General features: G+C 26.0%; 1 protein-coding gene across 2 annotated transcripts in view; it reads left to right on the top strand.

Annotated features, from left to right (window-relative positions):
- LOC134837988 (hemicentin-2) overlaps positions 1-23,360 on the top strand; it is a 94,981-nt gene extending 71,621 nt beyond the window's left edge. Inside the window, exons 12-13 of one of the 2 annotated variants that reach the window (XM_063853408.1) lie at positions 1,426-1,567; positions 23,275-23,360. In XM_063853408.1, coding sequence (XP_063709478.1) covers positions 1,426-1,567; positions 23,275-23,313 — 181 coding nt within the window. In that variant the 3' untranslated portion in view covers positions 23,314-23,360. Of the gene's footprint in view, positions 1-1,425; positions 1,951-23,274 lie in introns of those variants that run through there. The other variant, XM_063853407.1, reaches the window with a different exon arrangement.
- Positions 23,361-24,221: the final 861 nt, after the last annotated feature.

The raw sequence follows: 24,221 nt of genomic DNA, 5'->3' as shown, positions 1-24,221 counted from the left end.
TGTATTGGAATGTCTGCCTGATCAATTGATTCGTTTCATGCGATGCGGTTATACCACATGGGTTGATGATATTGTCTGTTGATTTAAAAATTTTCATCAAGCCATGCAGGTGATTCGCAAACGGATCGTTGTTGCAAGACCTCACTCATACTCAAATATTCTGCGTACTCTTTTTTTTTGCCGTACATTCCTTATTTGGAACACGACGATGATGATGTTATACTGCACAGCACGACACAATTACACACAGAGACAAAGTGAATCTGAAATTTAATTATTACCTGTTTCGCAAATCCATGCATCCAGACAAAACAACGCGGGCAAAAAATGCAGAATGATAAATTTGACAAGAAGAACAAATGAAATTGTGTATGTTTCTGACTTTTGTTGTTGTTCAGACCAAAATTGACATGAGGAATATGTATAATTGAATAAATTCCAGTTATGGGTCACTTCATTTGACTAAACTGTCGAACATAAAATCCAAAATTGATATAAGTGAATTTTGTCATCCTTTCATAATCGTGTTAGGCGATATGTGGGAAAGCAAACCCATAATAAATGCATTATCAACATATGCAATTATATTGCCCACAAGCAAACAACACGAAATATTGTGCTTGTCTTCCAAAATGCTAAATATGTATGTGTGGCAGGATTTTCCTGCAAACACGTTGCGAATACACATGTAGGTAGACATCATGATTTGAATGCTTCAGTTAGTTATAATTGGGTTAAACGGATATCCTAACATCATGTAGTTATGTAGTTTTTGGTTCTAACAGGAGTTTTGAAGTCAATAAAATTTTGTGTTGAACCTATATTCAACATTTATTGTGAAAATTTCATGTTTTGAAACAAGAAATTTAACTTGAGAGATCTACAAGACAAATTTCTCATTTTTGTACTCCTCAAAAAATTTTAAATGAAAATTTAGGTTATGATTTGAGTAAATTAAGGTATTTTAATAAATTATTTTTTTTTTCATGAAAACTTAATTTTAACAATATTCGAACCTAAATTATAAAAAAAAATTAAAAAAAAATAAAATTAATATTTTTCAAAAAATAAAAAAAAATTTATACTTTTTTTTTAATTTTTGGAAAGAAAAAACAAATTAAAATTTATTTTGTATATTTTCAATTTTTTTCTAAATTTCATAAATTAAAAATTTAAAAAATCGCAAAAAATATAATTTTGTGAAATATAAATTTTTCATAAAATTCATATCATAAGAAGCATTGTGAATCATTTTTCGGGGTGTTTGTGTGTGAATAAATATTTTACTTGTCCAATAAATGTGTTAAGGATATGTTTGTGTTGTTCTGTTATTATTAGCATTATTAAAGTCATGTTTATTTTTATCTTCTTTTCTATGGGAAAATTTAAATCTAACTTTCTTCTCATTTGTTTTTCTCATTTCAGTGAAAAGGCAGATTTAAAGTCACGTGTTGATATGACAGGCAGCGGAGGCGTGCCTCCTCTCGATTCAATTTACACGACGCCAACTGGTTTCCATCATCATCATCATCACAATGGATTGCAAGGCTCACCGGAAGCAATGAAGGTACGAATGGCTGCTATGATTTTATCTCCGCCTACAAGAGTTTAGCAGGCACTTTTAAACGGGGACAAGAAAATTAGCCCAGTATCTAGTAACTTATTTATTAACAATAATCATCATCACGAGAATGATCTCATACCAATTACTAACGTAAACAATAACATTAGTAGTAACAATAATACCGATAACAGTAACATTGACGTAGTAGGTACGCATATAGGTGATCATAGTATAGTTGTAGCATTAGATGAAAATAACAAAGATGCTGTTAGACCATTAATTAATAGTTCGCAATCGATGCCAGTAGTAACGACGACGAGTCGACGTAACAATAATCCCTTTTTGCCATCGTCATCATCGCCTACGACGACAATGATGACGATGAGTAGCAGTAGTAGTAATAATAAAACCAATTCGCATTACAACAAAAACAACAACAAACCAATAGTCTCTGTCCCACACAGTGCCAGTGCAGACAATATCAATTGTAACGTACGAGGCAATTTTGTTATTAAAATGAAATCAAATACGGGTAATAACAAGGACAGTATCGCTAACTATCACAACAACAATAATAATAACAATGAATGCATATCAAAGTTTGAAATTACGCAAACAGTTGTACATCGACACCTATCCGATAATGATGATGCGAACGACGATTTAATTAAAACATATCCTTCTCCGCGCTCAGATCATATCAATCAAAATAGCGAAAGTAGTTCGAGACAAAAGTCTGCAGGGGTAATTACTGCAAATGATAGTCAAAGTAATCAAATAAACGAAATTGATATTGGTGCCAAATTATTTTCAAATTCCATCTGTCTGCAACAATTAAAGGACTCTGCGACAGATGCGAATTTGTTAGACGGAAGGAAGGGAAATACGAATCCATTTATAAGTGGTAACGATAATGATGGGAGAAAAAGTGCCGAGAAAAGTGAAGATGAAGATGATAATGATGAGGAAGATAAAAAAAATATTTCTCATTACAATAATAACATAAATGTAACGACGACGAATGATAAATTAGACTTGTCACGAAATTCAAATAGTCAAAACTGCGTCGCTCGCAAGACAACCTTAAACGAAAACGAAACAGTTGTTGATGGAAAGTCAATTTTACACATGCCTGGCTTTAATGATTTTGACGCTGATGATGATTCGGTTGCCGACGAGGATTTCGACGACGATGCATACTGTAAATCGGAGGTAATTGATTACGTATCGAACGCAGGTAAAAGGCAATTTTCAGCTTCGCCAGCGAAATTACATCAACAGCCCTTTCTTCCATCAAATCGTAAGCAAGTGCGTCGTGTCTCGAAAGAAACTAATCAGTATGCACGACGAGGCAAATACGACAGTTATAATAGCATTGCGCGACAAGTTTCGTCTCGTAGCAAAGGACTTTCAACGCAAGTCGTGTGTCAAGACACGAAATCCGCAACTGTGTTATATGCCTCAGAATTTGATACGAGTCAATTGAAAAGTGCCATTCCCACGTGTTCTTTTAAGAGACAAGACTACGAAAATCACGGAGATACAAGCGAAGATACAAACACTGCCAACATTGCAAAAAATATGAAGAAAATCAATATAAAAAGAGGCTTAGTCAAATCCTTAGATTTATTCAATTTTTCATTTGCTTCACATAATAATCAGCAACAGCGTGATAAATGTGCGATTAATAATAGGAAAACGACTTCTGCGATGGTAAGAAGTGAAACAGGTACAACGGGAACGACGAACACATGGGGCAAATACAGGTCGACATCGAAAGACATTTACTATCCGCCTTCTTCGACGATGATCGCGTCAAAAAGGAATGCGGTAGGAAGGAAAGCAATGCGGAAGAACAATATGGAAAAAGAAAATAGCGGCAAATATTTTGATAAAATACAGGCTCGAGTGAAAATTCAATTAGATAAATTAGAGCAGAAATACAACAAGCGATTTCATAAATCTTCGACTCACGCCATGGATGCCAACAACGATATGAAACACTCGCATACAACCTTAGGCGGAGGACACACATATGACATCGATGACTTTCTATCGACTGCCGTTTCGAGCACTGCAGGCAAAAAACCAAGCAACTATTTACAAAGAGACAGACAACCGTACGTAGACAATAACGATAAATTTTGTGATAGACCGAATCATAATAAATTTTTGTACAAAAGCTATAAATCAGAAATAGACCTGACAAAAAATCTGACATATCTGGATGCCTTTTTAGACGAAAAGTTTGACATGGGCATTGCGAATAACAATCACACGAACCGAATGCTCCTCCAACAACAGCAAGATACTGTGCAGACGAACAAAAACGAAAGAGAAAAAAGTAATAATTATGAACATAGAAGGACAAAGTCCTACACAAAAAATAATGCCATTGTATCAATCAATCAAAGCAGAGACAGGCATAATGTATTAGATGCTGAAGAGGAGAGCAAGACGATGTCAAAGGTTACGACAATGCTGCCCATGATACCGCAATCGGCGTACACAACAACGACAAGCAGCTCGTTAAGCAGTAGCGACTATGCCAGCGGTTACAGCTACACGGGCAGTAATGAAGCAAAGGAGAAATTGATTCTGACATTTGACGACAATCCAGTAGAATATGCACTACCGAAACGACGTAGCAGTAACGGTAAGGAAAGGGAAAAGAAATCCCATTTCGAACGTCATAAATATCCCGATGAGTTTTATGATGTAGATAAAAAGGATACACATTACATGCTACAGCACTACAATAACAGCAACAATCATGAATACATTGCCAACAATGAGTTTTATGACGACAACGACGAACAATACCAGAATTTATCAATATTACCTCAAGCGAAAGATTTGCCGTTTGATAATTTCCATTCGAGCGATGTGAATTTTTCCAATTCCGCACTCGATACAAGTCTCAATTTTGCGTCGGTAATAGCGTCAAATAATCTGGACGAGTCGAATCTTATGCATCAGTATGAGCGAACGTCGTCTATTTCGGGCCGAAGAAAGTCAGGCAATAAACTGATAAGTCGTAGCAATAGCAACAGCATCAAGGAATTGACATATCAGGAAAACTATTTGGAGCATTATAGCAAAAATAAATCGAGTATGAACAACCTTAACTTGAGCCAAAATAGTATAATGTGTGTCGTGGGCAGCGGACAACAACAAGCAATCACATCAACAATGACACACAATTTATTTTATGACCTGAACGCAATTGGGGCACCAATTGGAAATGTCACTGATGATAACAATACGTATACCGAATCAAATGGCATGAAAAAACGAAAATCAAATAATAGTCGAAACAATAAGGTTACAGCAGCGACAACTTTGGGTCAGCACTATTCTCATCACAGCAGCAGCGACTATAGCAGCAATGCAATTTTACAGAGTAGCGCACATCGAATGAATAATGACACGGTTTCCTCGTCGACGAGTAGCTATCAGAGCACAAGTAGCGGTAGCATTGGGCATGTCGTTGCAGGCAAAAGCAATGCCCAACGAGTGATTGTCTCGAAATCGAATAATAAACAGGTTGGCGGAGAGCTCGTAGTTGAATACGAATGCTAACACAGTTTTTTATTGGCACATATTTTCATTTGTCTTTGCTACGATAAAAATCAGAACATTTACCATCTTCCTTCACTTATAGTACTCACTTCTTTACTGCTCGTAAAATACTCATATCATCATCAGCATAATGAATGCACAGTCACATATCAACTGTAATCGCATCGTATCAGGAGAAAATCGAAAAAGACTTATTAAATTCAATTTCAATCAAGTATCAAAGGGAGATATACTATTACAGGCTTAACGCGTAATTTTGTACTTATAACAAAGTCTTGAATCATCAAAATTTGCATTGAGATTTTCTATTTTCTAAACGATTTGTTTTCAAATAGAAAATCTCAATGCAAATATTGATGAATCAAAAAAAAAGTTAAAAGTACAAAAATTACGCGTTCAGACCCTCACATATCACAATTTATCGAAGACCATAATATCAAAATCCCCCTTAAAGCAAAAAGTTATAACATCAAAAACCATCAAAGAATCAGATAATTCCATTGAGCAATAAGGATTTTCAGTCTCTTCTGTTCACTTGATGTTTTTCTGTGGAATTAAAATGGCATTAAAATGCTTTGATGCATCAACTTTTGCAAATGAACGTATTTTTTTGTGAACTCAAACAGAATACACTAATGAGATTACAATGCTATTTAGCATGTGCACGTTCCATTTCTTTCATGTTAATGTGCAGCAAAGACGATAAGAGAGAAAACTTTTTTTTTATATAATTTCTGTTCTCTGCACTGAAATGTTAATTAGGACGGTAGGAGGATGGGTGAAAAATTGTTGATTTGCTGGTCTTTCAAATACTTTTAAACGTTATAAACGACCATCGTCGGCCTTCTTCATAATATACTTAAAACTATGCTGCCTATTTTTTTATTACAATAAAAAAAAGAAATGTTTAGAAAAAAAAGAAGAAGAAAAATATTAAGACTGAGCGAAAAAAAAACTTTTAGAAAAAGGTGACAATATAAAAAAAATACATATTAACCACATTTCTCCTCTTCTTCCTTTTATGTTCATATAAATACTCCTCTAATGTACATTAAATTTCGAAGCATGACTCATTAAACTATCGATAATTTCTTATCATCCCTCTCTAACCATTAAATGGCTTGTTGTAGGTGACTTTAAGAATACCTAAAGTTAGTGCATTGCATACCTTACATAAAATTAACAGTAACCAGAGATGTACTTTAAAATAACATTTTAATTTTTGCTACCAAAATTTTCTCGTAAGTACATCTCTGATTATTTTCCTTTCCATTCCCGTAAAATAGTTTAAAAAAATAACATTTAGGTATAAATAAAGTTAAAAAATAAGAAAAGGAAATAAATCCGTTCTATTAACGTTCAATTATGATAAGACAATAAATTTTCAAAAAAAAATTAAAAACAAAGAAAAAAAAGTACTACAAGGCTTCTAAGATACCTTTTAAGAAAATACGAAAATAAATTATAATTAAATGTAATTAATACTCTAAATAGACATTATAATATATTATATTTATCACTAAGTAACTCATTCAGTATAACATTAAAATTGAGATTAAAATATTAGCATTGTATACAAAAAAAAAGTTTCTTAATTTTCTACGGGATGAAAATGTTGCGATAGTTTTATATAAAATAATAAGGAAAACTTGTGTAAAAGAATTTGTATAGCAACATCCCGATACTTTGAGCTTCCATGAGAAAGAAAGAAGAAAAATTTATAGTGACATAAGATAGAGTTTAACTACATATGTGTAATGTTATTAAAGAAGAAAATGTACATTGTTTTATGCAAAGTCATCGTTTATCTATCATGTATATATATAAAGTTAAAATTAAATTAAAAATATTATATATGTATGTTATTAAACTATATAATTGAAAAAAAAATAACCGTTGATTAAAAAGGATTTTTAAAGGAAATTCATTCTCTTTTTATTTATTTTAATTTTTTAATTATTTTTTTCATTACAAGTAACCTGATCAAAATGCTTCGTTGACGGGGCTTCATTTAATAAAATGAGTTATCTCACAGGCATTCAATTTGAGGACAACAATGTAGTATCGATAATGTCTCCTGTGTACTTTTGTTGTTTATTTGTTTCGTTTTTTTTTTGTTCCTACTGTCACATGAAATGAATGAAAAGTCTTCTGTTATCTTGTTGAATAATTTTAATAACAATAAAGTCTGTTTTATTAATAGAAATCGCTACAAAAGGATACTATGATCACTTATATTGACGTTCTTTTTATTAGAATCGTGTCTAACAACTTGCACAAACAATAGCATTTTACTGTCAATTTTTGTTACCTATATGTTTGCGTACATCGACACCTATTTCGAGGAAAACAGTCAATTGAAAAAAAAATCTGGGAAACTACTGAAAATTTTATCTACTTGTTTGACTCGTGATGTCAATTTAACTTTTTTTTACGAAAAAAAGTGCGAAATTGATATTTTCATGCAATTTGCTGAAAAAAAAATTAAAAAGGAAATAGGTCAAACAATACTCGTCAACATCATGTTATCACTTTATTGAGAAAATAAAAATTTTATCTCTTTAAATATATTTATTTTTTTATTATACATCGTTGTTGTTTAATAATATTAAAAATTTATAAATAAAAATAATTCAAAAATGAAATTATTCTTTATTGAATGAATAATAATAAAATAAAAGTAAAACAAGAGACAATGATAATAACGAAAAAAAAACTCATATGACGCCATCTTTTTAATCTATAAAAAAAATCATTGTCTCTCGATTGTTAATTCGCACACAAGATTAATATTTTGTTTATAATTATATATTTAATGCATACTCCTTGTTTGAATTTTTCTTTATTTTTATTTTTATTAACTCACAAGTTTTATTTATTTTTAATACAAGTTTGTTTTGTTGAGATTTTCCACAGTAAATTAGAAAAATTTTGAAAATTATGAGCACCAACCCCTTTTTGATAATAAAATATAACTTAAATACCTATTTTCAAGTTTGTGCATAAATAAAATGTAAGTTTGTTGTGTTAATTTCCTAAAATATATACAATATAATAAAAAATATTGAAAATATTTATCGTCGATTATTCCTTTTGCTTTTGATTGCGCCTTGTACATTTTTGGTTGAGTTGAAATTTTAAAATATTTTTTTTTATTTTTTTTTACCTGATATTTTTTTCTTGACCTATTCGTAAAAAATTGACTGAGACTTGAACTTTTAAAATTTATTTTTCACAAATTTTTTAAAATAAAAAAAATATTTTTTCTTTAATAAAAAAATTTTCCAAACGTTCATAATAATTAAAATAATGATTTTTTTTTTTTGTAAATATTCAAATTAAATTTAAAAATAAAAATTTTTATTTATAACTTATTAAAAAAAAAAATATGTTCTTGATTTTTTTAAAAATAATGTTTAAAAAAAAATAATTATTTTTTTTTGAAAATAAAAAAAAATAAAAAATTTTTTTTTTTGTTAAATTTAATTAAAAAATAAAAAAATTAAAAATTAAAATAAATTTTTTAAAATTAAAAAAAATAAATTTAAAAATTAAAATTAAAAAAAAAATTTTAAATTAAAAACTTTTTAATAAATTTCATTAATTAAAAAAAAATTTGAAATTAAAAAAAAATTTTCTTTGGGATGTAAAAAAAATATAATTAAATTATTAAAAAAATTAATTAATTAACTAAGAATAACTTCAAAACTAAAATTTCATTAATTAATTTTTAAATTGAATTTTAAATTAACGAAAAAATAAATTATTTAAATAAATATATCATAAATAAAAAATTCTGAAAATTAAAAATATTTAAATTAAAATTTAAAAAATTTTTAAAATTCATAAAAAAAAATTAATTAAAAATTTTCAATTAATTTTTTTTTTTAAATAATTATTTTAAATTTTTTCTTTATCAAAAGAAACAAATAATTAAAAATTTTACCTTAACGACGGACAAAACTTTCAAAAATTTAACAAATTCTTCCAAACTTTCGAGTAATTTCACATTTGACATAAATTTTCCTCCGTAATAAATGAAATGCCTGCACTAAAACGACGTCATATTCCGTTTATTATAAATGTTTATTTGTTTTGATCAAATATAAATTATTTTATCAGACATACTTTTATATTAAATTCTTCCTCTACTTCCTTCTGTACCTCAACTATTATGATGTTTATTAAGTGAACTCCTCTGCAGCATCATAATAATATGTCACACAAGTTACGAACGAGAAACTCTGTACAAACAACATAAAAGTGTTACTGTGAAGAAATCTATTTTATCATCATCATCATCCCCATCCGAATTGGATGAAACTGAAGTTTGCACCACGTTAAGAAGAAATATCCTCGACTATGAGAGAGAGAGGAAAATATGTATATTCAGATGACATTAAATGTTATTTATGATGGATAAGAAAATTTTGCTGACTAAGTGGTGCTTTGGGTTGTTGTTAGTTGGTGACAGCAACTCTGTTCACTTTAATAAAACTTGTGCAGGGTGACGCACGAGTGTCAAAAAACTTTGTTTTGCACAACTCTTGACGCCAACAACTCGCATTCAGATGAGTGATTGATTAGCAATTTTAGCTCGAAACTGCCTCTGACATGATTTTTATGCATGTCGAGTAAATTACGAAAGTTTCTGTCTTCTCGCTTTGCTTAAATATCGCTTTGGGAGACGCATTTTATGACACACTTATAATATTATTACCCCAATTTCGGCAGTAAAAGACAATCAAGTTATGCATGGACCGTCATGACATTTCATTAATTTAATTTATTTCGTACTTGGATCATATTTTGGAGCATTTATTCGTCGCAGATTTATTGCTTTATCCAATTTTGATGGAAATTTATGGAGTTAAAGTGTCATTTTTCGTCTTTTCTTTCATTTTTCGACTAAAATTCGAGAAAATCAACACAAAAAAAAATTTTGTTGTTAATTTTTACGCGTTTAATATTTATCATGTATACATAAATTTTTAATTTATCATTATCTGCAAAGAAAAAAAATTTCCGCACGCTCCTTTTTTTATCCAATATTTTTTTTTATACCAAAAAAACGCCTTTTTGTGGCGAATAAAAAGATTACATTTTTTATTAAAAAAAAAATAAGCAAATTTAATAGCAAAGCACGCTAAATTATTAGCATTTTTTCATAAAATTTATCTCTAAACATAAAATGTTTTTATATAAACACGAGTAAAAGAGCGAAAAAGACGAGATAATGAGCCAGACTCTTTCAATAAAACTCCCGCGATATTATCACGACTTTTTATGATGTTTTATCGATTCAATCAAAAATGTTCTTCGTCTCCAAAATAAATAAATGTTTATTTATACTTATCGGGCTGAGATAAGACCTACTTACCAACGAAATAAATAAAAAAGTGTCATCCTTCGATCTTTTTGAATAAAATTCATCCAAGTAGAAACGAGATTTTTCCTTTTGGAATGAAAAAAAAACTTTTTTTTTTCTTATTGGGAAAACTTTTACGAAACATGATTTTATTAATCATAATAATCATAAATAATGGCAATAATGAATTCATTTCTGATCCATTGAGCTTCGATCGATCGCCATGGCAATCAAGATGATAATGAGCGAATATATTCCCGGTCATTGTTTTCATTCGATAAATTAGTGTTTATTAGCTCGATATGTGAGCGTTCATTCAATGCTCAGGGTAATGACTCGTCTTATCATTTTCATTAAGACAATTTTCTTCGTACTAAAGATATTTGATATGAATAATGGTAATCTTGTAATATAAGAGATTGATGCAATGAGGGATATTGTTTCATCTTACAAAAAAATTATTCTAATTAATTATTTCAAATTTTCAAAAAGTTGATAAATTTTCAACAATTTTCAAAAATTTTTCTCACAAAAAATATTTTTATAATAAATAATTTTTTATTTTTAAAAAATTAAATTTTAAAGATTTATTAAAAATTAATTTTAAATAAAAAAAATATATAAATTATTTTAAATTAATTTTAAAAAAAATTAATATTTTAATATTTAAAATAAATTTTAAAATTATTTTAAATTAATTTAAATTTAATTATTATTTAAATTAATTAATTTAAAAAAATAAAATATATATTTTGTAATTATTTTATTTTTAACATAGTATTTTTTTAAAATTAAATTTAATATTTTTTTTAATTATTTTAATTTCAAAATATTAAATTTTTTTTAAATTAATTTAAAATAATTTTAATATATTAATTTTTTTTAAATTAATTTAAAAATTTTTAAAAAATTATTAAAAATTTTAAAATTTTGAATTATTTCAAATTATTTTTTAAAAATAATTATTTTTTTTAGTTAAACGTTCATTAAAGTACATATTTTAAAATTTGAGAAAAATCAATTTAAATTTAAAAACATTTAATTAAATATTTACAAGAAAAACTGTCAAATTTTCACTTATCATTTTTCTTATTAAAATTTTTGAAAAATAAAAAAAATATTAAAAATTATTCTTCATTGCATTTCCCTTGAAAAAAATAATAATAATATTTTGCATTGTCATGACAGTTTATTGAATCATCACAACGTTCGAAACTTTCAGCACAAAGACCCGTTTTTCCCATCGTGTTATTGTCCAGTTTCTCCGACAAGCTATCAATAACTTGAAGAAATATCACGTCTTTTTTATCCTGTCTCTTTTTCTCAATTTGAAAATCGATTCCTTTTGTTTGTCCGGTGTCATCGTGTTGATTGCTATTGATGGCGATTCGACGACGATCGACGACTACTTGACATCATTGTGTGAAGAAAATTAATTTTATTCTTTTTTTTTTCATTTTATTTAATTCTCTGAAAAAAAGTTTCTTTTTTTATTATTATTTATACGCAAAGTCATTCTTTATAAATAAAAAAAAATAATAATATATTTTCTCACTCGGATTAAATTTACCATACTTCTTCAGGAAAAAATATAATAAAAATAATAATAAAAAGTGGGCAAACTTCGGGACATTGACTAGTAGATTGAAACGGAGTAGAGATAACAATATGAGGCGATGACTTGATACAAAAAAAAAACTATACTTCAGTACATAAAAGATCTAAGACTTGACTTTATATTGTGTCTGTGATATAAGTTTCAAATTTTTTCTTGAGTTTCTTCTATTGAATTTTTTTTATTTTATTTTACTCCCTCCAATGTGTTAAGTTTTTCGATTTTATTCACTCACAAGGTTCGGATGTTGTTTTGTGTTTGAGAAAAGTTTCTTATTTTTTTTCCATTCTATATGTTTGTGCTCACTGATACTACTTGCGGAATGTGTTGAATAACATTTCCTTGTTCATTCGAAAGTTTCACCCAAAGTTTCTTTTGTTCACTCAATGATTTGGTTTATTTTGTTCTTTTGTGTTGTGTTACAGTTTTTTTTTATTTCTCCATCCTTCAAGCAAAAAAATATATATATATTGAAAATCCATTCCTTTTCCAATTTTATACTTTAGATTGTTATTATTATTAATATTACTTGTAAAAAAATAAAAAAAAATCTCCATGTTATTTTCCCAAAAGAAAGTCCTTAAAACATACATAAAAAATTATACATATATAAAAATTGAGTAGGATATTTTATTGTTATTTTTTTTAGTATAGTAGAGGAGACTTTTATGACACAATCGGTCATGATTTTGTATATTTTTTACGATATGAAAAAATAGCCAAAAATTTTATTTTTTCAGCAATGAATGGGTTTCTAGGCACTTAAGCCTGGCTTGAGATGATAATTTGTTGAAAAACATGAAAACACACACTTGAACATTAAATCGATTGTAAAAGAGTAAAAATCCATTCATTAAATTTCCTGCATTTATTACGATTCGAGAACAAAAAAAGTCGAATTTAATATAAAATAATATGTTTTGTGTACCATAGTATAAATAAAAATTATATTGTGTTGACTGCACTCTTACGTTTTCAGTTTAATGCACTATTTTTATTATTATTGTTATGTACTTCGACTCCTTTTTCATTTAAATTATTTTTATTTTCATTAAAAAAAATATTTTTTTTTATTATCTCACCAATACATATATATATATATATATATAACATATATCATATATATTAAACATATATAATAATAATAATTGTATAAACACTTGAGTTATATTTATTAAATGGTAGTAAATATTATTTTTAATTTTGAGCACATACATCAAAATATATATTTCACTTTTCACTAAAAGTAAACTTTTATATAAATATTAAACATATACAAAAGTTACTATATAAATGTTTGAATAATTTTTAAAAATTTTAAGTGTTTATAAATGATACAAAATTAAATATTTTATTTTTTTTATACAAAAATAATAAACACACACCCTCACACAACATATATATTAATATATAATAATTTTAAAATATTTTGTATATCTTAGATATATAATAATAATAATTTATAGTAACCCAATGGTAGTAAATAAAAAAATATTACAACTAAAAAAATCACAAAAAATTTTTTTTGTACAAAATTCTTTTTTTTTTTTGTGAATATAAATTTTTATATATAACATAGTAACATATATAAAAATATTATTTTTTCTGTTCTTGAGTGCCATTATTATTGTACTTTAACTTTTTTATATAAACATATATTGCACACACAAACAATAATCATAATAAAAGTGTTTCCATTAAAATATAGCAATTTTATATTTTTCTCTCTCTTTCTCTATTATAACATAATAATATCTATGTGTGTGTCCGTGTGTGTTGTTTATTTTTGTATATATCAAAAAAAAAATATAAATCATAATTTATACTCATCGTGTGTGTGAGTGTTATGGTCGCTGTAAATATCGATTTTTCCCTTATTTTTTGATATTTTACTACTACTCAAGTATTATTATTTCTTTATTTGCAAAACACATGTAATTTTTTATGTGATGTTTCTTGTGTTTTTTAGCACCATTGCCATGTTTATATATCATGCACAATGCACAACAAGCACGAAAAAAATATAAACATCATATTTTTTGATAATTTTTTTTTCATAATTTTATAACATTAAAGTATGTTACGGAAAAAAATTTTTTTATCTTATTTTATGTTTATTCACATCAGAATGTTGTTTAAAAGCCGCAACAAATGTGCAATTTAACGAGATTAAGTTTTGTTTATTATCGGATTTTGCAGTAATTTGAGCCAGATAATTTTTGGTCTCAAAAGTTTATGAGTTAAGAAGTTCTTTATCGAGATTTGCGGTAAAGTCTTGACAATTTAAGCTTCTTATCTGATTTTTTTATTTTTTTGTACAAAAAAGTAGAAAATTACCTTCATACACAACATTAGATTTATTGCTCATTGATTTGAAAAAATAAAAAAATATGTCACAAAATAAATCTAATGCACATTTTTCACCTACAACAATTTTTTTTTACAAGCGACAAAAATAACTGCTGCACATATGATGTCTGTCCATAAACGGAACGTAATTCAATTTTCAATTTTTTTTTTTTTTTTTTTTTTGAAAAAAATTGCACTGAATCGGTTCGGTATTTATGAAATTTATTGAATTTCCGTACAGAAGTACAGACATAAATTGTCTGATGAACTGTAAATTTGAGATGTACGGAAATATTAGATGTGCATTTAATTTTTTTTTTTCGAAAAAAAAATTAACATGTGAATTTTTGTACATGTGAAAACGCCTGGTTATTCACTCGGAAGAAAAAAATTTAAATTTTTCTCGGAAACACGACACAAACAGCAAAACTAAATGAAACTTTATGACATGAAAATGTCAGTTCCCATCCTTTCTTCATGAAATACGAACAAATTTAGTGAGAGAAAAGTCATGCGTGTTCGTACATGCAAATTTTTCTTCTTCACTACATTTTACACGGAAATTTTTTTCACAGGTTTTTTTTGTGATGCAATCTGCGCCTTCAAGACATTATTTTGCATCTGACAGACATTCATGACTCGAGCAAAAAAAAAATTGGCTATTATGAACTTTATGAATTTTCGACTGTATAAAAAAAAAAGTTTTTGACTGTCTTTTCTATTATATCATTATTTGTTATGAAGAAATATGAGAGCATTGGGAGTACATCAAAATATTTTTTTTTTCAAAAAAGTTTAGTTGCAAATATTTTTTTTATGCTGTGTTTCGCAAGAAGTCTCTGATAGTGTTTTGCCATATGCCATGAGAAAAGTTTTTTTTTGTTTTTTTTTGTTTGCATTCAAGACACGACTCCCTCTTGGAAAGTTGTTAAAACAAGAGACGCGGATTCCGGAGAAAAATGTCTGAGAGGAGGAATCATGTTTCTTTTCAAATTGTACATGACAAGCTATTTGTATTACGATTTGTTGTACCAACAAAACAATGGTTTAAGTTGTCCAGAAGAGATTTTTTTAACTGCATTTAAAAAAATTGTTTGGGAAGATTTTTAAATTGTCAACTGGGTCAAAAAAATTAAATGTGCATTGGGTTAAATTCAAAATGTGAATTGGGAAGTTTTTGACCCAATAAACATTTTTTAATTCAAACCCAATGCACATTTTCAATTTTTATAACCCAATGTACAATTTAAATTTTTGTCCCAATGCACATTTTGAATTTAAAAAATGTGATATTTTTGTTATGATGACTGTTTTTTTTATATTTTTCTGCAGTTTTTCATCCAACAGATGCAATAACAATGTCCCTTAATAGTTGTTCAATTGTTCGACAAAAAAATAACTTCTAATACCAAAACCCGATTTCCACAGAGATTAATCGAATGCCATAAGGCAGTCAGATGGATGTCGATAAAAATAAAATATTTGCTGTTATTTTACGATTTATGTGAAACAATATTATAAATGGATAGTATTTTTGGTTTGTTCAGCCCTTTAAACGATCAGACATTTATATCTTCCCCCATACCGAATACAACGACAAACACGACGACGTAAGCCCTTGTAAACCTTTGACATTTCCATTTGATCCACTTTATGGTCCGCTTTTCCGGATATTATTCAAACAAATACATCAAGAAATGCTTCATTGACCTTTGTAATAATAAAAATCACCTTTTTATTGGGAAAAGTATACCTTTTTCCATGCTTACCATGCTAAGCACCCAAATATCCTTCATTTTTTCTCCATTTTTTTTCTCTGGACAATCAATAAGATATACAGACTTCGCCGATACGCATGTGAGACCACTTTATTTTATTGTATCATCCAGCAAACAAATGTAGGAAGTTGGTATGAAAAAAAAAACATGTGAGGTCGATGTGTTGATTGAGATGTGTCAATGGAGGTAAATCCTCAGGTAGGACGATCATTTCCACAGAGGATATTATGTTTAATCACTTTATCCCATTGAAGCGGAAATGTTTTTATGTTATGTCGATAACAGATAAATAAAATTAAATTTCCAATAAAAAAAATATTATTTTTTTCACCATGAAAGGAAATTTTGTTTTATTGGCTTTTAGATCACTTTTGGATTTTTTTTTTAAATTTTTAGTTAAAAATAATAATTTTTTACAAAAAAAAAATATTTTAAAAAATAAAAAAAATAATATTTAAAATTTTAATTAAAAAATTTAAAATAATAAATTATTATTTTTTTTTTTTGAAAATTTACAACAAAAAAAAATTAAATAACAATTATTTATTTGTTTATTTTTTTTTTGTTGTAAATTTTCAAAAAAAAAATTTATTAAATAATTATTTTTAATTTTTAAATAAAAATTTTAATTTTTTTTTTTAAAAACAAATGTCAATTCAAAAAATTTCCTTTAAAATTTGAAAATTACTTTTTGCTAATTCAAATAATTTTTTTTTATTCTGATCAAAAATGTGTTCGCCACGGAAAGGGATAGACAAATGTTTATATTAAAAAAATTAAAAAAAATAATAAATAAAAAAAAATTAAAAATATAGTAACGAAATTTTTTTTTGCTAATTCAAATTTTAGTTAAAAATATTTTTATTTTATCCAAAAATTCGTAAATTTTAATTTTAAAAAAATGACAGTAACGAAATTTGCAAATCGCATTTCTGCTAATTCAAAATCAGTAAATTTATTTTTAAAAAATCTTCTTTTGTTGATTTATTACGACTCAATCTATAAAATTTATGACAAAAACATTGACATTCAAATGAAAAGTTTTTGATTTCCGAATCACATAAAAGAAAATTTGTTATCCTTTCCTCTTTTTAATGACAAATTTCAAAACACAAAGACGTAAAACTTTTCCAAACAAAAGAAGTACTAATAAACAACTCTAATCAAGTCGATTTTATCACTTTCCGAAAACCACTTGAGACTAACTGAAGATAAGTGAAAGTTAAACATTTTGTAATGACGATAACGAAGCAAGGTCAAACGTTGACTAATCTGGGTGTCGATCTGTCGGACCTTTCCCATTTTTCACAAATTACTGCTGGCGGCTATGAATCGGAACAACTTTTTATAGGCACGATGGAAAAAAAAGTTTTCCTGTTCAATATGAATAAAAAAAAAATAATGATGATGATGAAAAATTTTCCCTCAGCATCATCATCATCATCGCAAACTTTTAAAATAACAGATTTCAACCTTCAATCACTCTAAAAATTTGATATCTGCCTTTATATTGATTTCAATAACTTAATTTTTATGACTTTTCTACCAGCATGCGATGCGAAGTAGATTGTAATGGATCCCCCTTGAAAAAGTTTTCTCGTTGAAAATTAACAACTGATGGCAGATACTCGGAAAAGGGATACATACAGGTAGAGGATTTGCCATGCATGCAAAAAGTTTATTTGATGATTTTAGGGAAAACCATTTTATTATTTTTCCATAAAAAATGTTTATATGCTTTGATAAGGCCCACACAATTTTGACCAGATGATGAATATATTAATGTTGTGAAGTAACCTGAGCAGCACTTTGTAGAAGTTTTTAGTAAAAAAGTTAATTTTAACATAAAGGTCGATGATAAATTAGAACGAACCAATATTTTGTCATTTTTTTAAGAGGCAGGATAGGACAAAGAAGTGAAAAATAATCTCGTAAAAAACTTTTACTTTTACGAAAAAAAAAATTGTCGTCTATTGAACAAGAGGAGAAAGGAAATTGAAAGTAAAAGTTTTGAGCGCATTTCTAAGCTTTAAGACCTATTTTGTAAAGAAATAACATTTTTGTACTCCTCATTTCACATTTTTATACTCCTCATGACTTGAATGATTTGAAATTTTATTTATAATTAATTTTAAATTAATTTTAAATTGTCATAAAAGTATTTCTGTTTGAAAAAGTCTCTTTTCTCATTTTATTACTCCTCATTTTACATTTTCTTACTCCTCATAGTATATTCTGATTTTTTTTTTATGAATTTTTAACAAATTAGGGAGTATTTCTACTATAATAACTATTTTTTTATGTTATTAAAATGTATTTTTCATAATTTCACATTTTTATACTCCTCATTTCACAATTTAATACTCCTCATGCTATAAAAATTTTTTAAATAATTTTTTGAGGTAAAAATGACAAAAATTAGATTTTTTCTTCGAAATGCGACAAAAAAAAGTAGACGACGAACAATTTCGGTGCGTTATAAACTACGGTTAATGTTCCCTACTGTTGCGTATGGTTGACAATAAATAAATGTGGTCGCTCGGTGTCGTCCTCTTTGGTTATAGGCTCCGACCTATATCATAATTTATGGGTTTTCTTTGACACATTTTCATTACATTTTGCGGCATGTTGTTCAAGTTTTCACGCAGACTGTGTGTAACCAAAGTTATTCAGTTTTTTTTTAAATGAATTATTTGCTGTCGGTGTGTTTTATTGCAAGTTTTGTCAATAGAGATAAATTTAAAGTGTCCTGAAGGTGTCTTACTTGCAAATAAATAAATATCACAAACATTGAAAAGGTCATGGATGCTGAGCATAATTTTCATATGATGCCAATTTCGAAAACAATTTGTTTGAAAGATGGCCTTTATTTGACCCATAAAACTATTTGGAAGAAGAGGAACAATGACAAAAGTCACGTTTTTTCCATGGGTGTAATACGAGTCTGAGAAGACACAAGAAACAGTAACGAAACTTAAAATGTGTCGGTCCAATGTTGCGCAAAATTTCTCTGACGCATACACAATATTTGAGATGAGAGCTATTAAACACACTTGTTTCCCTGCTACAGCAAAGCTATTCAATCTTTCTTTATTTCTATTATACGGCAGAAAAAATCCTGACTAGCTAGACTTTTGTCTGCTTCGGTTTCGGAGTTAGGCTAATAAACAAACAGAATTAAAAAATTTCTGTTATTTTTGACGAAAATTCACTTTAGCGTGTTTTGATAAAAAAAATCCTCAAGTTTTATAATTTTTTAAAAACTAGAAAAAAATATTTTAATTTAATTTTCGAAATTTATTATTTTTGTTTAATTTTTTAAGCTAAAAATTTTTTATTAAAAATACTTTTAATTAATTTTTTTTTTATAAAACATTTTTTGAATTTTTTATTTATTTTATTCTCTTAAAATTTTAGTTTTTAAGTTATTTTTTTTTAAATATTTTTTTTAAATAATTAATAATTTCGTAAAATAATTTTTTTTTTTTCAAATAAATATTTTAAAATTATATTTTTTTATCTAAAAGTTTTTTTTGTTTTCAATACTTCAAAAATTCCATTAATTTTATTAAAATTTTATTTTATTTATATTTATTAAAAATTATTTTTTTTATTTTTATTTAATTTATGAATTTTATTTATTTTAAGTTTAATTTTTATTAATTATAAAAAATTTAAAATGAAAGAAATTAAATTCTAAATTAATTTAATTTTTTTATTCAACAGGATTTTTTTCTCAAAAATTTAAAAATTTTTTTAAAATAAATAATTTATTTAATAATTAAAAAATAATTTAAAAAAAATTAAAAACTATTTTTTTTAAATTTTATAATTTTTAAAAATTAATTTTAATATTTTTATTTTAATTTAAATTTTAATTTTTATTAATATTATTATTAATAATAATTAGTTTTAAAAAACTTTTAAAAAAAAAATTAATTAATTAATTAAATTAATTTAATTAAAATTAATAATTTTTTAAAAACTTCAAAAAATTTAAATAAGACACAAAAACCTTCAAAACAGACAAAAATAACAAATTTTCCCTCCGTAACGCCCTTTGCAAAAAAAAGCGGAAAGTGACGAGAAACTTGTCTACGTTCAAAAACAAACATAAAAAATTATGCGTACTGACACATCGTAACATAATATTCGCCCATACATGACGACTCCATGTCGCTTGAGTGAGTGACTGACGTGTAACAAAACTGAATAAAACTCTGCTAATACAATGAACACTTGGATTACAAACATTTATCCTCTGATAAAAAAAAAAGTTCAGAAACACGAAACACATGACCAGAAAAAAACAGGAAATAAAGTTTCATTTAGTTTTGTCGTCTTTTTATTTATCCTTCTTCTTCTGCCGCCGCAAAAATTCACAGAAGAAGAAAAAAACAGATTTTACAAATGTGACAATTTTCACAACACTCGAGAAAAATCGAATGAAGAAAAAGGTACGATCATTTTTATAATGGGAATGTAATGTGACACAGACATATGTGCTCTTTGAAATGTACAAATGTTTGACTCGGAGGCAATTCTACATCATTTCCCGTTGTTTATTCCATTCGAATAACAATATTAATAAATGTTGTGTACACTCATCGCAATCATATTTTATTATTCATTGGAAAATGGGACAAATTTTGCCAAAATAATGATCAAAAATTTCAAGTATTTAACGGACAAAGGACAAAAATTATTTATTTTCAGTTATTGCTTGCAGTTTTAATTTAAATTTCCACGAAAATGTACAAAGTGAAAATCTGGCATGAACCAATTTTTGATAAGCGGTTTATTATGAGCATTATTTTATTTCGTAAAAGCACAAAATGCATCCATTTTCTGTTAAATTGTTGAAATAAATAAGAATTCTTGCATTTAAATTGCCCAAAAAGAGCATTCAATCGCATTAAAACGTTTTCCCTTTATCTATATAAACAACAAAAAAAAAATAAAAAAATTGTTTACATAAATGTCAATTTAAATTATAATCTGTGCACTTTAATTTCCCTTTAGGTTTTATCCACTGGTAGCGCATTTTTTAGCACAAAAAACTGTTTTTCTCGTTTTATTTGCGATTTTTTTTTATTTTTTGCGTTGTTGTTAATATATACATAATATTATTATTATTATTTGTTTGCCCGTGCATCCATAAAAACCTTCCATTGCACCAATATTATGCACAAACACACACAGTGAGTTGTTGTTCACCCAAAATAAAAAAAAAATTGTATATTCGCACAAAAACACAAAGAAAAAAGCCACGACACAAAAAAAAATATTTAGAAGAATATGCTTGAGAATAAAAAAAGACGCTTATTTTATTATCGTTATTCGTTTTATCCCCAAAACAACAAGGAAAACGTTTGATTTTTTTTTATTTGTTCTTGTTTGTATAAAAAAATACCCTTTTTTTCCTCTTCTTCTTATTATTTTCGTGCGTTTGCATAAATTCTAGATACCGCCAAGACGCGAAAAAATATTTAAAAAAAATTAAATGATATGCATAAGTAATAAAAATGCAAATTATTGAAAAAAATGTAAATAACGAAAAAAAAAATAAAAACGCTTCGAGTTCAGTTCCAAGCAGCAGAGACAAAAAAATGTCAGCTGCAAATTTTAAAACTATTTTTTGGTGATTATTATTATTATTATTTTTTGTATATATATTTCTATAGAAAAAAGAGTTTTGATTAAAGTTCAGTTTTATATTTTATTTTTTGTTCAAGTTGTTGTCTTTAATTGTCCATTTATTTTAATATATTTTTACGGGGGGTGCAAAAAAGCGTCAATTTAATTTGCATAAATGATAAATTTTTAACGTATATATTTGAGTAATTGAAAAATAAATTACTTTTTTTATATGAAATCAATTTATGAATGTTAATTATTATTATAGGAGTTACAGTTTCTTTTGTTTCGTAATTATTTTTTATTATGAATGAACAGGAATTTCAAAAGAAATTAATTGTAAATAATTTTTTCGTACAAAAGAAAATTATTTTAATTAATTATTTTATTTGATTTTATTTTTCATTAAAAAAAATATTTTAAAATCATAGAATCATTTTAATTTATTAATTATTATTTCATTTTTCAATATTTTTTCTTCATTGGAAACTTTTTTTAAGAATAAAAAAATGATTTGAAAAAAAATATTTAAATAAATTTCATAATTTTAAATAATTTTTTAAAAATAAATTTAAATAATTAGGTAAATAATTTTTTAAAATAAATTTTAAAAAATACCTAAATGATGAAAAAAAATTAAAATTGAAAAAAATTTTTTTCAAATTAAAATTAAATTAAATTAAATAAAAAACATTATTTATTTAAAAACAAAAAAAAAATTTTTTTACTATTTTTTTTTATTGGATATTACTTTAAATAAATTTTTTTATTTATTTATCTTAAAAAATATTTATTTCATTAATTGGATATTTTTAGTTTTTTTATGAATAAAAAATTTATTTGAAAGAAAATATTTAAATAAATAAATTTAAAAAAAATTAAAAAAAAATGATTTAAAAACAAAAAAAAATATTTTTTGATTTTTTATTATTTTACTATTTATTATTGGCTATTGTTTAAATTTTTTAAAAACATTTTTTTTTAATAAAAAAATAATTTGCAGGAATATTTTGATATAAAAAAAAATTAATAAATATTTTTTTAATAAAAAAAAATAATTTTTTAATCATATAAAATAATTTTAATTTATTTATTATTATTTTTTTGATTTTTTCATATTTTTCATTTAATGGCTATTATTTAATTGAAATTTTAATTTTTGAAAAAAAAATAATTTTTTAAATAAAATTAAAAAAAAATTAATTCACAGGAAAATTTAAAAATTAAAAATAAATTTAATAATAATAATTAATTTTTAAATCTTGCTAAAAAAAATAATTTTTAATTAACGAAAACACGCTTTTCTCTTTTCTTTTCTTTTTATATGTCTTTCTAAAAAAAATCGGGCTAAAAATAAATCTTTCGGATAAATCTATCGCAGATTCCAGTTTTGCGCACGTTCGGCTACCACGTTCCATAGCGCCAAGAAAATAGTAGCAATTACCATCACCATAACAGCTCATACAGTCACCATCAGTCACAAAGTAACTTTCACAGTCCTCAAAACAGCTACAAAAAAGTTAATAATAGCCATAGTAGTAATAGCAGTAGTAACAATAAAAAATCAAAAAATAATAGTAATAATAAGAATTCAATTAAAAATCACAATAATCTAAACCACCATTTGCTCCAACAAGAACAACAACAACAACAACCAGAACATTTATACAATTATCACCCGTCAGACAATTATTCTTCGGGCAATCACAACCAAATTCACTACAGTCGCTCGTCCATTGACTCGAACGACTCGACAATTTACTGCACCAACTCTACCACAAATATTAACTCACTCAAGTCAAACAAATCGAGCAAAAGTAAAAATTTAAATAGCAAACGCAGCCCATCGGCACGACAGTACAGCAGCACCAAAATTTCCGCCAAAAGTCCCGTTGTACTAACGTGCGAGCCCGATTTAAAATAAAATTAAAAATTGTAAAAAAAAAATTTTTTTGTACCCTTTTTCTCTTGAAAAAAAAAATAATAAATTTAATAAAAAAAAAATAAATACAGGAAAAAGCGCGGTAAATATAAAATTAAATTAATTACAAAAAAAAATATTTAAAAAAAAATATTACAAGGTTAAAGTTGGTGTGTAAATTACTTTAAACTCAATATATACACAAAAAATAATAATTATTATAATAAATTTAAATTTATAATTAATGTAACATAATTGTCATAATTATATATTACAAACTATATAGAAACACTTTTGAAGTAGTTGCAGACACATTATATATATAAACATATATTATTATAAATATGAAGAAGAAAATTTCCAACGTATGATTAATTTTTATCAAGAAAACTTTGAAAACACAAGGA

The sequence above is a fragment of the Culicoides brevitarsis genome, chromosome 1 (assembly GCF_036172545.1).
Source record: "Culicoides brevitarsis isolate CSIRO-B50_1 chromosome 1, AGI_CSIRO_Cbre_v1, whole genome shotgun sequence".
Classification (NCBI taxonomy): Eukaryota; Metazoa; Arthropoda; class Insecta; order Diptera; family Ceratopogonidae; genus Culicoides; species Culicoides brevitarsis.
Note: the sequence above shows the minus strand (reverse complement) of the source record. Positions and strands in the feature narration are given on the sequence as shown.